Source organism: Mytilus galloprovincialis, chromosome 1 (assembly GCF_965363235.1).
Source record: "Mytilus galloprovincialis chromosome 1, xbMytGall1.hap1.1, whole genome shotgun sequence".
In the NCBI taxonomy this organism is placed as follows: Eukaryota; Metazoa; Mollusca; class Bivalvia; order Mytilida; family Mytilidae; genus Mytilus; species Mytilus galloprovincialis.
Genome location: NC_134838.1, coordinates 75,541,207 through 75,558,526, shown reverse-complemented (window position 1 = coordinate 75,558,526; position 17,320 = coordinate 75,541,207). Strand labels below are relative to the sequence as shown.

Here is a 17,320-nt window from a genome sequence, read left to right as displayed (position 1 = left end):
AAGACATTTGTATGTAATTCCCATTGTGTCCTATGTTAAACTAAGTCCCTGGCTTGCAGCCATCTTGGATAATAAATCGGCAACAAAGTAACAACACATGGTCAGCACCTCCTAAGGATCATTCCTGCCATGTTTGGTTTCATTCCATTCAATGGTTCTCTAAAAGAAGACATTTGTATGTATTTCCCATAGGGTCCTATGTAAAACTTAGTCCCTGTCTGGCGGCTATCTTTGATATTGGATCAGCAACAAAGTAACAACACTTGGTCAGCACCTCATAAGGAACATTCATGCTACGTTTGGTTTCATTCCATTCAGTGGTTCTCTAAAAGAAGATATTTATATGTATTTCCCATAGGTTCCTATGTTAAACTAAGTCCCCCGCTGTCAGCCATCTTGGATGATGGATCGGCTACAAAGTCACAACACTTGGTCAGCATCTCATAAGGAACATTCATGCTATGTTTTGTTTCATTCCATTGAGTGATTTTCTAAAAGAAGACATTTGTATGTACCGGTATTCCCCATAGGGTCCTATGGTAAACTAAGTCCCGAGCTGACGGCCATCTTGGATGATGGATCTGCTACAAAGTAACAACACTTAGTCGGCACCTCATAAGAAACATTCATGCCATATTTGGTTTCATTCCATTCAGTGGTTCTCTAGAAGAAGTTCAAAATGTAAAAAGTTAAAGATGACGGACGACGGACGACGAATGACTGACACCAAGTGATGAGAAAAGCTCACTTGGCCCTTTGGGTGAGCTAAAATGAAGGTTTGGTATGATTGCTAATAGTACAACTCTTCCCCATGTTCACAAGAGATCAAATGACACAGAAATATAAAACAACTATAGTTTATTAAACTGCCTTCAACAATGAGTAAGGGGCAACATTTTTTTTTTATCTACTATTAACTGTCTATTTAGGTGTGAATCAATTAGGAATTAATGCAGAATGTGTCCCCATGGACACAGATGATGCCCCTTTTTGCATACAACATTTTAAAGGGACATAACTCAAGAACAATAACAGTGATGCTACCCAAATTTTTACTTGATCTGAGTTTTGAGGTTAAAAGTACTGTGTATAGGTCTCATAATGTTTGGTTGGGACAAACTTAAGTTACAGAACAGAAACTTAAAATTTAGCTATTTTTCGATTTATAAAGGAACACAACTCGATAATGATTAAAGTGACACCACCAAAATTCAACTTTATCTGTATCTTGAGATAAAAAGCATTTTATATAAGTTTCATAACATTTGGTTGAGGCAACTTAAGTAAGAGAACAGAAATAAAAATTTGCATTGTTTTCCATTTCTAAAGGGGCATACCTCATGAATGGTTAAAGCGACCCCACCAAAATTCAAACGTGATCTGTCTTTTGTGGTAAAAAGCATTGTGTATAAGTTTCATAACATTTGGTTGAGGCAAACTTAAGTTACAGAACAGAAACTAAAAATTTTGCAATTTTTTCATTTATAAAGGGGCATAACTTTAGAATGGTTAAAGCTACCCCACCAAAATTCAATCTTGATCTGTGTTTTGTGGTTTTAAGCATTGTGTATAAGTTTCATAACATTTATTTGAGGCAAACTCAAGTTAGAGAACGGTTGGCAATTTTGGGATGTACGGATGGACAAGGGTAAAACTTAATGCCCCCTCCACTATGGCAGGGGTGGCGAGGGCATAAAAACTGATAACAACTTATCCTCCAATACCTGAAAGTGGAAAATCTATTCTTTTAGGGCGAGAAATATTTCAAAACAATAAAAATCAATCCAAAATAACAGAAGAGGATTGCAGTTATATACATGTACAATTTTTCTGTGTAAATATATCGACTTATTCAATTTGTAAAATGTCAATTAAACCAATTAAATTTCATGATTAGCTGGGATACATGTATTTCCCTCCAGCATAATATTGTATGATTTTTTTTCTTCTTTAGATGACTCAATATGACTGTCATACAATACATTTTATAATTAGCAAAACATCTATAATATCATGATTTCACGCTTAGGAAGAGGATTTTCCTAATCAATTTATTATCTTATGTTAAGATCAATACTTCATCTATCAACTTATAGTAAGGTTATTAAATAACAATAACTTGATAAAATGTATTTTAAAAGTATTTTATGTGCCTATATATATTACAAGTATCACATCTCCTAATTTTTTCATATTATACGTAAGTTTGTGTTATAATATGTCCACTTCATCGTGATAAAAGTACAATTTATTGCACTGTATCAGTGCTCTAAATCCACTTAATTAAACATTGCTAATTATTATTTCTCAAGTTTAATTGCATACTTCACAAAACAAATTATCCACCAATGACTAAAATAAATGTGATCAGTTGTAGTCATGAAAAGCATGACAATGATAAATATCTAGTCCTCTTAATGAAGAGTTGTATCATTGTCTTCTTATATCTACTGTACTACAGTTGTATGTTCAAATAAACCTATTTCATAATAAATTAGCATATATATAGTTTTAAACTTAATTTCGGGTTTCTAAAAGGCTACTCTTTTATTCTCAATGAGACAGGGATAAAAAAAAAACACAAACACAAAACAAGAGGGTCCTACTAGTAGTCAACATGTGACTAGCCTGAATCTCTCACCTGGCAAATCTACACCTAAATTCATCAAGAGAAGACAACATCCTAAACACTTTTATCTGAACAATTTTAAGTTTCATCTTTTCTTCTGCATGTTGTGGTAAAAGAGAAATTTCTTTAAATGGCTATTCAGATTCAGATTGACTCTGACAACTATGTTTTTCCGCAATTGTCAATCAAAACTAAATTAGAACTTTTTTTTGCCTAGCTTGGTACAATGTAGCAATTTAGCATGGTCGAATCAGATGAGATGATGAAATGTAGGTTGATGTACACCACTCAGTCCAGAAGGATTATCCCTATATGATGGGCAGTTTTTTTTTACAGAAAAGATCAAAAATATAATATACATGATATATGACAATGGATTTCAACAAAAGACATGTGCCTACATCATAAAGTCTGTGAAGCATTTAACAAAACAAAAAATTGATTTGAATACATCAACTGAATAATTCAAAGTTCCAAATCATTATGCATGTCAATTACCTCATTCAAGGCTGTGCTCCATAGCTTGACTGCAGGGTCTGCTTCCACAGAAAGTATACCATCATAGTCGGGATAACCTGTTTAATCACATTGTTAATTAATATTTCAAAATTGTTTTAAACTATCATGACTATGTGACAGTACCAAAAATACTTTGAATGAGCTAATTCAACATGGGTAAAATTTAAATATAAATTGTTCTTCAGTATGCCTGAGTTTTAAGCAATTGTAATATACTCTGTTAAAGATTTTTATTACTTTAAACAAAAATTTGTGAAACTATCATTAACAAGCAATGCACAGAAAATACATGAAATATAAGTACTACATTTTCATGATTGTACATCATGAATACTGCATCTTATGAAAAATATAACTGTATCAAACTTCAAGGTTTTTTTAAAACATCAATATGTTTATATCAAATTGAGAATGGAAATTGGGAATGTGTCAAAGAGACAACAAACTGTCCAAAGAGCAGAAAACATGTATATCAGAAATACCTTTATATATATATACTGGCAAAATTCTGAAGAAATCTTTGACTTTCCAAAAGATAAAATTTGGTATTAATCAGTGGTTGACTGTGACCATGGTGATATTCCTGAGTTTGCAAATTAATGTGATTGGTTGAATCAATTTTTCAGGCATTTTATACCTTCCACTTGTATGACAGTCTTTTCAGACACAATTAATTATTTTAATCCATAGTATTGGGGAAATAACCCTATACTTCTGGGTACAGTATGGGTGACATTTATAAAACTGAGGTATATACATGTTTGAACACTATATAGTTTTATGAAAAATTGGACTGCAGTATACTCTTTACCTTTTGGTATATGGAGTTTAAACTCATGTTCCGAAGCCAATAACATCAGCATCACAATGTCATTATTTTCATCTGTACTTGTCTGAAGAAAACAAATTAGCACATTCTACAAATTATGAATTTCAAATATGGACAAAACAGAAAAATCATAATTAATAAGATTTTTAGGATATTTTGCATTCAAATAATGCTATTAACATCATCAAAATAAAACAATACTAATATCTATGTTCATGTTTTCTACAAATCATTCCTATCCTGTCATAATTTTCACAACAATACAAACTTCCCAAATGTTCTGTATTTACAGTACATGAAACCTCATATATAGATGACAGTGACTGCAATTCTGTAATTGTCCATTTCATGTATAACAGGAATGTGTTCAGAGTACAAGGATGTCCCACTTGCACTATCATTTTCTATGTTCAGTGGAACGTGAAATTGGAGTAAAAAATCTAATTTCATTCATAACATCATGATCATAGGGAACATGTGTACTAAGTTTCAAGTTAATTGCCGATTGGACTTCAAATTCATCAAAAACTACCTTGACCAAAAACTTTAATCAAAAACTTTAACATGTTTAACCTGAAACTTGCACTATCATGTTCAGTGGTACATGAAATTGAGGTGAAAAATCTAAAAAGATCATATCATAGGGAACATGTGTACTAAGTTTCAAGTTGATTGGACTTTGACAATTTTTTTTTAACCAGAAGCGGGACAGACAGACAGAAGGACGAACGAAGGACACATAGATCAGAAAACATAATGACTCTCTACAATTGTAGGTGCGCCATAAAAATCTTTTTAGGTAGTGTTGCAAGGAATTATTATTGCACAAACTATTATCTAGATTTATACATACTAAGGCCACACCAATTTCATTCCTTGTTCGACGGACCCGCCCGCACCTATTTTTTTCAAAACAGATTTTTTAATTTTTTTTATGTTTCCGCTTCCCGCACCCAGAAGTATAATCATGTCCATTTCCCGCACCGTTATTTTTGTGTAAATATTATAAAAAAGATATAAACAATTGTTTTCAAAATCACAGTCAAACCTGTATACATGTATAACGATTTTAAGCACCCCATCACACTATAAATATCTGTGATAATATTTGTTTCAGCATGAAACCAATTTATCACAAGTGGGAGTACTCCGATATAAATATATAACAGCGGAAATAACTGTACAGAACAAAACATTGGTTTTTTTCCCCCTTTTTTATATTCCCTATCAAAAAATGTTCGTTGTTAGAATAAAGTAAAAAGAACTTCTGAAAGATTTGCCTTCAACTGCAATTATATTGTATGCTGGCGAAACAAAACTATCCATAGCCGCTAAATATGTATGCACCTGTCCTGATTGATTCAGGGGCCTGTTGTTCAGCAGTTATCGTTTGTTGATGTGGTTCATTGGTATTTTCTTGTTTCAGGCGTTTGGATATATAAATTAGATAGTTGGTTCCTGTTTGAAATTGTAATGGTGAACACTAATATTTTTTTTTGGGGTCCCTTATAGCTTGCTGTTTTGTCTTGATCAAAGCCGTGGGTAAAAGGCCGTACTTTGACCTGTGTTTGCTATTATCAGGTTGGGAACAACCCTCCCTCAGACAAGGGGTCATTTCATTTACTGTCATAGAAAAGAAAATAGAAATACCAAGGATTTCTATAGTGCTACTATACAAAAACTTTGAAAACTCCAGGAATATTACAAAATTCTTGGACATGTTTTGACCATTTAATACCAGATAGATATATAGTTCTTAGGGAAAATATGTGCCCTTTTGTACTAAAATTGTTTTTTTTTACAAAAAAATATATTATAACTTATAATGACCCCTCATAAAGGGGATATTTATAACATTAAGGGGTAGTTCCCAATCTGATTATGACTTGGATGGAGAATTGTCTCATTGTCAGTCACACATACATAGACCAGATTTAATTATTTAATTATTTCTTGGAGAACAGGGAAAAAATACTTTATAAATTAAAGAAATGTCAAAGTACAAGTGATAAATCAAGTTTTAAAATTGTCAAAGCCTACTATTTTATGTTTACAAAAAAAAATTATAATCGCTCGCCTTTATTTTTCAAGCTTCACCTCAAAAATTTTCAAATCACTCGCTCGCCCCAATTATTGGAGTCCAAAATTCTGTAGAACAAGAAATTAAATTGGTGTGGCCTAAAGTAATCATTGTATCTAAGATCAAGCATTTTAATTACATATATATATATGATAATTATTTAAACAACTTTATCCTTGTTGGGCTTTATAACTATTTTTGATCTGAGCATCACTGATAAGTGTTATGTAGATGAAACACGTGTCTGGTGTATGAAATTATAAGCCTGGTACCTTTGAATTCTAATTATATCTTGAATGTGCAGTGGTGGATCCAGAAATTTATATAGAAATTTTGTATATATCAGGTAATTAGATTTCATAAAAAGATGACCATGATGACAAATAATGATCTTAATTTGTGAGTTTTTACAACATTGAATGAAATAAAATGGTAACTTCTCCGCAAATGTGTTGCTTCACAGTAGAAAACCAGTGACACTCTCATATAAATACTTTTTTAAGTATGTTATTCAGTATATCTGTGTAAACTGGAGGTCAGTCGTAGTTAAATCCTACAAACTCTATAAATTGGTGCTTTAAATTGTTACATCAAAAAAACGATCTTTGTATATAACTGATATAATATGTCCATTGTATGAAAATATATGACATCATAAAGCATATATTGCCACGTCTTACTGAATGACTGTTCCGTTAACTATCATGACTATGTCACCTGTGGTCATTCATAATTATATGGGACGAAGTCCCAAATTACGGTAGAAAAATCAATAAAAAAAATAAAAAATTTCGTGAAAATTTCCCGAAGTTTTCATTCTACCATTTTTGTCTACTAATGAACTCAAAATCGTTAACTTTTTTTTCAGATCTACTTGCGTTTCCGGTCTTGTTTGCATGAGACTTTGAATAAAATGTATATTTATCAACATATCAACAAATATAGCAAGGAATTCAACACCAAATCATTTTTGACAATTCACCTTATCGCTATTAGCCTTATCGGCCGGCTGACCCGGCCGCTTGAACTTTTGACGCATACAACAATCACTTTTCCATTGTGGCGTCAGATATTTTGTTTTATGACGTCAAAATTTTACGGGAACCTGTGTGATATCCAGTAGTGGCGGACAAATAGCGATAAGGTGTATTGTTTGATATGAAAAAAACGTTACCTGGATAACCATGATAACAGTGTTTCTTTGTTTACATTGAATATGACGTCATAACTTAAATAACCTCACAACTAAATCCCTAACAACAGAACCAATATCGGAAATGTTACGGTATTTCCGTTTCTTTTGTCTGTATCTGTACCTGTCTGTATACGTTGAAGACACCAATTCTGACTTTTACTCAATTTATCAACATGTTTGAATTAAAAAAAAAAATAATACAGACTTCGTCCCCATTCACAGGTAATGCCTGCCTCATATTATTGAATTTGAAATTCCTCTATATATCTGTCAGTCTGTTTTAGAAGTGTAGTGCCAGTGTTTTTTGTTTTTTTTTTGTAAATCATCCAAAAAATAATATTCCAAATTATTTAATTGATTTAAATTAGAATAAGTAAGAAGTAGTGTTATTTATAAAGCTGATTTGAGGTAATTTTTCTCACGGGTAACACTGTCTGATACTATCATTCAACATTTTTTCAATTATATATTTATCATATTTATATTTCATTTATTTGTGTTTTCCTGTCGCATGATCTCAATGATGTTATTATGCTTTACATGACAGTTTCTTTATCAAATCTGTGTTGATTTTAGATCTTACTTCTAACAAAAATATAGCCTCTGAAGATTCTGATGCTTGCCATTCTTCAAATTCGCCGATTAACACATCTGAAACTGAACTTTCACTTCCAGCTGCCATTTGGCTGTTTCGCAAATTTCTGAAATATTGATGTTTGACCTTTTACATCTCCTACATTGAAGAGTTCAAAACAAATAATGGTTTCGAGGTTTTACCTTACTTGTAACGTCAAATTCAGAAACACACCGAAATCAAATTTGGACTATGGCTACTAATAACATGTCAACAGAAGAAATAGCCACTGGGGAAGAGAACGACGAGGTAATATTCCTATATTTACATCAAATATCATAGTAGCAAATGGTTGTCCAATTAATAATGACAAACTTGAATGAAGAAGAGGCACTGTCTCTCAGTAAATGCCAATATGTATAGCCTACAGGAAAAATTTATTCCAAGACATTTCAAGAGGTTCTTTCTAGGAACAGGAAAAAAAAACCCATATACACAGAACTTTACAACTTCTACACATTACATGTAGTAGTTACATATCTTTGTCTGCTTGATTTTTTTTTTGCTGAATACCGATTACCCTAGTATCCATGTTCTTCATTTGCTTAATGTCCAGTGGCAAATATTTCATGCATGATTGCATGTTTAGGACAATATTTTTTCAGGCTATGAGTGGTATAACGTGTAAGGTATATTAGCTGTACAAGAAACCATGATGAAACTTGAGTCTGTTTTTAATTTTGTCAATCCATTTAATATGAACATGCATAAAACAGATAAATGTGTAAATGGATAGAATTGAAGGATGGACAAAGTTAACAGCCCAGCATGGTAGAGTTTAATCATTCATTATCTGAAATAATCAGACGTGGTTTATCAAAATTTAATTGTACATGTATTTCAATTTTCCTACACTCTAAAATACAACAGAAATTAAAAAAAAAAAATAGGTTTAATAGTTACGATACTGTTGTCAGGTCATTAAAGATTGCATATTTTGGCTTTAACATTGATTCACTGATAGGGTCTTTGCATCGGAACTAAACACATTTACTTCTAAAAAAACAATTGTTGGCATGACACGGGTTATGTTCTTCTCATATATTTTATGATAGTATGATACTAAACCCCTAACGGGAGGGATTGTACCTGATATTCATATGATGAAGACATAATCTTTCAATCAGTTTAATTGAGGTCTGGAGCTGGCATGTCAGTTAACTGCTAGTAGTCTGTTGTTATTTATGTATTATTGTCATTTTATTTATTTTCTTTTGTTACATCTTTTGACATCAGACTCGGACTTCTCTTGAACTGAATTTTAATGTGCGTATTGTTATTCTTTTACTTTTCTACATTGGCTAGAGGTATAGGGGGAGGGTTGAGATCTCATAAACATGTTTAACCCCGCCGCAATTTTGCGCCTGTCCCAAGTCAGGAGCCTCTGGCCTTTGTTAGTCTTGTATGATTTTAAATTTTAGTTTCTTGTGTATAATTCGGAGTTTAGTATGACGTCCATTATCACTGTACTATTATGCATATTTTGGGGGCCGGCTGAGGGACACCTACGGGTGCGGGAATTCTCGCTACATTGAAGACCCATTGGTTGCCTTCGGCTGTTGTTTGCTCTGTGGTCGGGTGGTTGTCGCTTTGACATATTCACCATTTCCTTTCTCAATTTTATTAAGGTTTAAATGCTTTTGAAACATTTTTTCTAAGGCTATGTAAATGTACAATGTATTGGTTAATTTACAGATAAATGTCATTATTGAGTTTCCTTTTAAACAAGTTCAGACCTCAAACATCAATTATCAACTATCTTCACATGATCTTATTTTCTATTAAGGATTTTGAAGATGCAGAAGAAGAAGTTTGTTTGTAAGTATTACAACAATTATATATATGTACATGATGTTGTACTTATAAAGATTAATTCATTTAAATTTGTTCCAAGTTTAAATGAATTTAATAAAGGCTCATCATAAAAATGTTAAAATAATTTCAAACCCTAACTCAAATATTAGACATGAAATAGTGATATTTTTAGTTTTCCTCGATCATGGCTCTGCAATATTTGGTAGGATATTGTAAATTTTGAAAATCTCAAAGCATACACATTCTACACCCCCAATTAATATGTTTGAAGACAAACAAGGATTTGTATACTATACAAATCCTTGAGACAAACAAGCATTATCCTACTATACATGTACACATTGCATGGACATGTACATATACACATGAACATGTGAATTGTATTAGTGTCTTTTAGTGGGGTACAATGTAGCATTCAGGTTTAACTATATGACTATACTATCATGACTATACTTCCATACCATAAGTTGAGCAATATGAAGGACAGATTTCATGCACAAAACAGGTCAATATTTCCATACCAAAGAAATTTCAAAGTGAAGAATCTAGATTTGTATGCACAGTACACACAAGGTGTTTCAAGGGGAAATTATGGTTTCTGGTTTGAGTGAATCACTGTGAAACAGGAAGGTTTGACACCAAAGTGACTAATATATCATATGTACATGTAGTTAAAATATGTATGCAGTTTGAAATTTTTTATTTGAGTTATTGCCCTTGGAAATTGGTGATTAATTGAAAAATTAACTCATAATGACTAGTGGAAGATGATCATAGCAGACATGATATTTTATAGTGTGTCTTTCTATGTTGTGATGTTATACTATATTGTTTCAAAAAAAGGAGGTTTGGTACCATTAACATGTTTAATCCAGCTGCAATTGTTTGTCCTAAGTCAGGAATGTTCAGTGGTTGTCATCTGTTTATGTGGTTCATAGGTGTTTGTTCGTTTTTATATAGATTACACTGTTGATTTTCCCTTTTGAATGGTTTTACACTAGTATTTTTTGAGCCCCTTTATAGCTTGCTGTTCAGTGTGAGCCAAAGCTTTGTGTTGAAGGCCATACCTTGACCTATAATGGTTGACTTTAAAAATTGTTACTTGAATGAAGAGTTGTCTCATTGACAATCATACCACATCTTCCTATATTTATGTTACAGAGTTGCCTTGTCACAACTGGAGATTAGAAAATTTTAAACTGCAGTTTTGGCCTCTTAAATGGAGATTAAAATCTACTGTTATCAAAATTTTTCATTGTCCATTTTGATAGAAATTATAAATATTTCCAGTTATCAGCTCACCATGCCTGAAGGGCCCTATGTGAGCTTATGCAATCACTTGACATCCGTCGTCTGCCATCGTCAATGTCAACTATTTCAAGAATATTCTTCTCTAAAACTACTGTGCCAAATACCTTTAAACTTTAACTGAATGTTCCTTAAGGCATCTAGTTTACAAATTTTATATGATGCTTTGATCTGTCAACAAACATGGCCACCAAAGCTAGAAATAGAACATAGCGGTCAAATTCAATTTTTGGCATATTTCTAAAAAACTAAAAAATTTAGAGCAAATCTGACATTCATTTTAAATGTTCAATAGGTTAAGATCTATCAGCCCTGAAAATATCAGACAAACAGAACTACCAATTGTTGGGTTGCTGCCTGTTAATTGGTAATTTTAAGGAAATTTTCCAGTTTTGGTTATACCTTGAATATAATTAATTTATTATCATGAATTATAAACTGTATGCAACAATAATGTTCAGCAAAGTAAGATATACAAGACAAAAATTGTCAATTGACCTTTATTAAGGAGTTATTGTCCTTTAAAGAAAATTTTACACAATTTGATCATTATATTTGCTAACATAAAAAAATCTTCTCATTTGAAACTACGCAAAGCAAATTAAACCAAACTTTAGATGAATGATTATTAGGTACTCTGGAATGAAATTTGTGTTTTATTTTTTGTTTCTATAATAGCAAAAATGGCCTAAAATAGAACTTAGAGTAAAATGCAGTTTTTGACTCACATGTATATCTTAAAAAAATAAAGCATTTAGAGCAAACCAGACAAGAAGTTAAATTCTAAGATGTGATAAAAATGTTCAATAGGTCAAGGTCTTACTGTCTGAAATTGAAATTATCAACCAAATCAAGTATCTGAATTTTTTAAGTTTTTGCCCCTAAATTGATGATTTTAAGGAAATTTTGCAGTTTTAAGTTATTATCTTGAATATGATTATAGATAAAGATAAACTGTAAATGTATATATATTGAAAAGCAAAAATAATCATTGAAGAAAAGTAGAGCAAATAAAATACAGGTGAGCAATTCAGGCTCTTGAGAGCCTCTTGTTTGCATCCAAATCCAGTTATTTTAACAAGAATATAGAAATTAAATGTAATGTTAAGTCAGGTCTGCTTTCATAAATATAAGGAAAACTTTTGAAAAAAAAAATGTTTGACATGGAAATAAAAACTTCTTTCCTGATGACATTTAATAAATAATTAGTTCTAAACATTGTATTTTTTTTTGTTGATAATTTATTGCTGCTTTGTTTTCTAGCAGGAAGTTGTCATATAATTTTATTTTGGATTTTCTTTTTTAAATGAAGCTAATGCAAGGTTTACATCAGTTGAACAGGTTTGTTTTGATGAATACTTCCTCCTCTTGAAATAGACAGCTGTGATACCTTTTTTTTCAAAATTTCATTTCATGCAAGGATTATCATAGTTCAATCCTCTATACATGTTTGCATACAAAATGCCAGCAAAGTCTGTAGTCTTCTTCAATTTCAAATAATGAACACAATTATCTGAAACATAACTATGTAATCCCATCAACAAATAAAGATCTTATTTTTTGTAGTCTAATATTGGAAGGTCAAAGGACAAAGGTTAAATGACACAAAGATGACCTCTGACCTTGCTATTTGACTTCAAGGTCAAATTATTTAATTTTAGAAACATTTTCATGGCCACTCAAAAATCATATTTATACTTGTTTGGCATAGTAGCTTAAACCATATTTATTCCTAATTGTCTTGATAAAACCTTCCAGAGAGCTAGAGGTTTTGTTCTTGGGGGCCTGTGTTCTGAGTACCCATTTACAGATAGCATCATAAGATTTGAAATGGCAATTTTTCTGTAAAATTGTGAAACCAGATTTATAATAAATTTTTTTATAATAATACGTTAAAGGTTAGAAGGCCTTGGGCAGACTTCAGCATTCATGCCCTACCCCTTTATGTCTGAGATTGTAAAATGAATAAAAAAAATGTTCAGATTCCCATTCCTACAAACCATACATATATAAGGGGGGGGGGGGTGGTTGGAGGGGTCCTGATCTCGAAATTCCTGGCTTAAAAACATGAAATCCTAAGGTCTCGAATTTAATGAAATTTAAATCCCGACATCCTGAACTTTGAAAAGAGAATTCCCGTATCCCGAAATCCCCAGCTTAAAAACACTCTATCCCGACGTCCCAAAAAAGGTCCTGCCGCCCCTCATATATCTATAGTGATTTGTAATGATTATGATGAGACATTTTCAATGCACCATGGTATCTGTATCTTGGTGCCATGCTTTGTCAACTGGTAATAGAAAATATAACAAATTCTGTTTAAAGACCCACTCCTAAATCATTTATATTCCTAAATGCATTAACCATTTCTTTCCTTTACTGGAGTGACTTCTATAGATGAACGAGAGACATAAGTCCATTTATTCTCTATGGAACATATAATATACTGAGAGAGATTTTTCAGAGTTAATGCCCCACACCAACCAGCTTTAGTTGTGAAAATTACAACCAAGAGGGAATTTATAGTGAATCACTTTGTGTGTGCTGTAAATAATATAATGATTGTACTGTTAAATCAAATGTGAAATAAATACATTTGATGTGCTACCAAAAAGATGTAAATGTAGAATACAATGTGAGGATGTATGCAGCCGCAATAGAATTATTGAATTTTTCTATGTTGCATATTTTGATTAGCAGAATTGATTTCCTTTATTGATAGAAATCAGCCATATTGACATTTCTATTTAACAATCTATTGGTAAAAATCAGCAATGATTGTTGCACTTATAAAGCTTAAACAATAAATAATCAATAATTTTGTTTTTCTGCTGATTCCACCACATGAAGTATTATGATCAATAAAGATTCTCATTGAAAGTAGATACGGTTGCCTCAGTTGTTTTCTTGGATAATGAAATGCTACATCTGGTCAATATATAAAGGCTTAGGATGGCTAGTTCTGTAGCAAATATTTCTCGGTAAGTCCTAAGAATTTGATCATGCATTCAGGATCCTATTACCCATAATCATACTTTTATTAATTTGAAATGCTAGCCAATACAATAAAAACATATGTTTTTAAATGTTTCAAGGTACTGGTACATATATAAAGTTTTCATTGTCCTCAAAAGATAGAAAAAATATTTCAGTCAGTAAAAAATATTGATCTATTGTGATTTGTTTTAACTATTTCATATAAAAGGATGTTATTTTCTAAGATTTCAATAGAGCATTGCATGACCTTTCCTTTTTTCAGGTCAAACTTAGACCTATCAGATGCTATTGAACAAACCAGTACAGCTCTCAAGCTTTTCCTCAACAACAAGTTCACAGATGCCAAAGCTAGGATGGAACCAGGGTTTGTAATTAGATCTTCAAAACACAATTTCATATTGAAAGTTTATTTGAAAGCCAACTTATTTTTTGGGGATACTTTATTTTGCATTTATAAAAAAGAAGATGTGGTATGATTGCCAATGAGACAACTGTCCTCAAAAGAACAAAATGACACAGACATTAACAACTATAGGTCACCGTACAGCCTTCAACAATGAGCAAAACCCATACCACATAGTCAGCTATAAAAGGCCCTGATAAGACAATGTAAAACAATTCAAACGAGAAAACTAACAGCCTTTTTTATATAAAAAAATGCACGAAAAACAAATATGTAACACATAAACAAACGACAACCACTGAATTACAGGCTCCTGACTTTGGACAGGCACATACATGAATAATGGGGCGGGGTTAAACATGTTAGCAGGGTCCCAACCCTCCCCTAACCTGGAACAGTGGTATAACAGTACAACATAAGAACGAACTATAAAAATTAGTTGGAAAAGGCTTAACTCATCAGATGGACAAAAATACAAGTGGACGTGGCCGGGTACTTATACATCCCGACACATTTAGTCCTTTCTAGCTTAATTCCCAGCAATTTAATTTTGTGATTTTCAATACATCTCAATTTAGCAATTTATTTATCAATTGTTTTGATATAAAAAAAAAATTAAAGCCTAGCAAATTGCCTTTTGGCAGACTTGTTCATGTGATATTCTGATCTGGAGGAGTAAGTTCATTTTAAGTTTTATTTTGTAGGTCAAACAACAGTATGTATCATGCCCTGGGATATGGAACCATACTTTACATTCAGGCTGTCATGACATTTGATATGGTAATACTCAGTTTTTTGTTTTTATGTGTGTACAATATGCAGAAATAATGATATTAGAACTATGACAGTACATTAAAAGATATTTTCAAAGTAAGGGTATACTTTCTATGTATCTCTTTATACAGACTTGTCCATTTACATACTGTTCATAGATAAAAGTACCACAATTTTAAAATTTTGTATTAAAAAAACTCATCAGTGACTGTAATAAAAAAAAGTTTAAAAAGTCCAAATAAAGTACGAAGTTGAAAACCATTTTTACTCGCACAAAATGCTGAATGAGCTTTCTAAGTTGAACTTACAAACTTTGTAATGGCTGTTGCATCTCTTGCTGTGATTCATTATAAAAAATTGACATTCTGACCATGATGTAGTATGTTAAATATTACGTTTTTTTTTTTACAATTTTTAGACTGATATTGAGGCAGCTATTCAGGCATTGAAGAAATCATTGCATGTTTGTGATCGACACAGGCGTAAATATTCTTTCACTGAAACCATAACACGTTCTGGAATGAAAACATCTCAACTTAAAGAAGGTAACACTTAATTATATTCTTTGTTTATTTGTATAGAAGCAGAATGATGTTAGTCACACAGTTTTTTTTTTATAACAGAATGGCACAGGCAGATCAAGCCCCCCCCCCCCCCCCCCCCCCCTTTTGTGGGAAAAATTTGGTTGATTATATAGGGAATCACTAAAGCATGACTGGAGCAGGTCCCCTTATGAAAAGTTTTGGATCCGTCAATGAATGGTAGTGTTTTTACAAAAATGTGAATCTAAAATTGATTGATGAATTGGGGCTTAAAAAAGCCCAGTTGCAATATAATAACTGCATATTCAGTTTCATGGCATTGTTTGTAAAACCTATATGTTTACTTTTTACACATTGTGGCTTGAATGGATAGTTGTCTCATTGGCACTCATACCACATCTTCTTATGTATATATTCATTTTTATAAGATATAAATATAGCCTGCTTTATAGTAGACTATAAAGTTTTGGTTTGACCCAGACAGGTATTGAACCTACAATTCCCTGCAGACTAGGTAAGGAAGCTAGTAGGACCATAAGACCAACAAGGCAGTTATATTGTAACGTTCCAGGGTTTTATTGTCAGGATATACACCTGTAGTTACTTTTGTGGGCCTCCGGTGAAGGAAGTCATAATAAAGATCCTGATGGAAGTTCATAAATTGTAATATTTCTAATTAAACAACACATCAAATACAGTGGTTTATGTAACAAAATATGTTAATAACTATGTACAATAAGTCATACGGCAAGGTGCATTATTTGCACCAAGTTAAATAAAACAATTCTTCTAGCGCTCGGATCTACTTGGTGCACGGCATCCAAATACTCAGCGTACTCAATGCAGCAAATCTACTTGGTTCAGCAAATTTACTTGGTACACTGCATACTCGGTGCATTAAATATTATCACCAAGTACTCCTACTTGGTGCACAGCATTACTTGGTGCACGACAATCTACTTGGTACACTGCATTACTTGGAGCAGGACAATCTACTTGGTGCACTGTATTCAAATACTCTGCATACTCGGTGCATGGTTATTCATTCACCCGAGCAAACAGTTTATCAGCATTATTATTTTCACCAAGCAATTTTAGTTGGTGCAGCAAATTCTAGTTCAAGAGAGACTGCTAGCTGCATGGAGGTTTTTGGAGTGAAGCTCAATGTAGGAACATGCTTTCTGTATTTTATACAACGTGTGACGTAATACACAAGTTGTTCATTTAAACAAGAACATATAACGTTACATTTGGCACGTTATACTGCAACTAAGTATAAACACATACAAAATGAATAATGAGTCAGGAGCCTCTGGCCTTTGTTAGTCTTGTATTATTTTAATTTAGTTTCTTGTGTACAATTTGGAAATTAGTTTGGCGTTTATTATCACTGAACTAGTATATATTTGTTTAGGGGCCAGCTGAAGGACGCCTCCGGGTGCAGGAATTTCTCGCTACATTGAAGACCTGTTGGTGACCTTCTGCTGTTTTTTCTATGGTCGGGTTGTTGTCTCATTGACACATTCACCATTTCCATTCTCAATTTTATTAATTACACACATAAACAGAGTCGATATATAGACTTAAAGAAATCA

At 32.4% G+C, this 17,320-nt stretch overlaps 2 protein-coding genes across 2 annotated transcripts in view; one reads left to right on the top strand and one right to left on the bottom strand.

The window, feature by feature from the left end:
* The window catches only part of LOC143083787 (dual E2 ubiquitin-conjugating enzyme/E3 ubiquitin-protein ligase BIRC6-like), a 34,774-nt gene extending 26,800 nt beyond the window's left edge, over positions 1-7,974 (bottom strand). Inside the window, exons 1-3 of the mRNA XM_076260139.1 lie at positions 7,836-7,974; positions 3,960-4,041; positions 3,128-3,204 (exon numbers count right to left, since the gene is read on the bottom strand). Coding sequence (XP_076116254.1) covers positions 3,128-3,204; positions 3,960-4,041; positions 7,836-7,934 — 258 coding nt within the window. The 5' untranslated portion in view covers positions 7,935-7,974. The remainder of the gene's footprint in view (positions 1-3,127; positions 3,205-3,959; positions 4,042-7,835) is intronic.
* A 42-nt stretch (positions 7,975-8,016) lies between these two features.
* LOC143083799 (tetratricopeptide repeat protein 39B-like) overlaps positions 8,017-17,320 on the top strand; it is a 53,426-nt gene continuing 44,122 nt past the window's right edge. Inside the window, exons 1-5 of the mRNA XM_076260165.1 lie at positions 8,017-8,135; positions 9,673-9,704; positions 14,269-14,370; positions 15,114-15,189; positions 15,602-15,728. Of these exons, the coding sequence (XP_076116280.1) occupies positions 8,079-8,135; positions 9,673-9,704; positions 14,269-14,370; positions 15,114-15,189; positions 15,602-15,728 (394 nt within the window). The 5' untranslated portion in view covers positions 8,017-8,078. The remainder of the gene's footprint in view (positions 8,136-9,672; positions 9,705-14,268; positions 14,371-15,113; positions 15,190-15,601; positions 15,729-17,320) is intronic.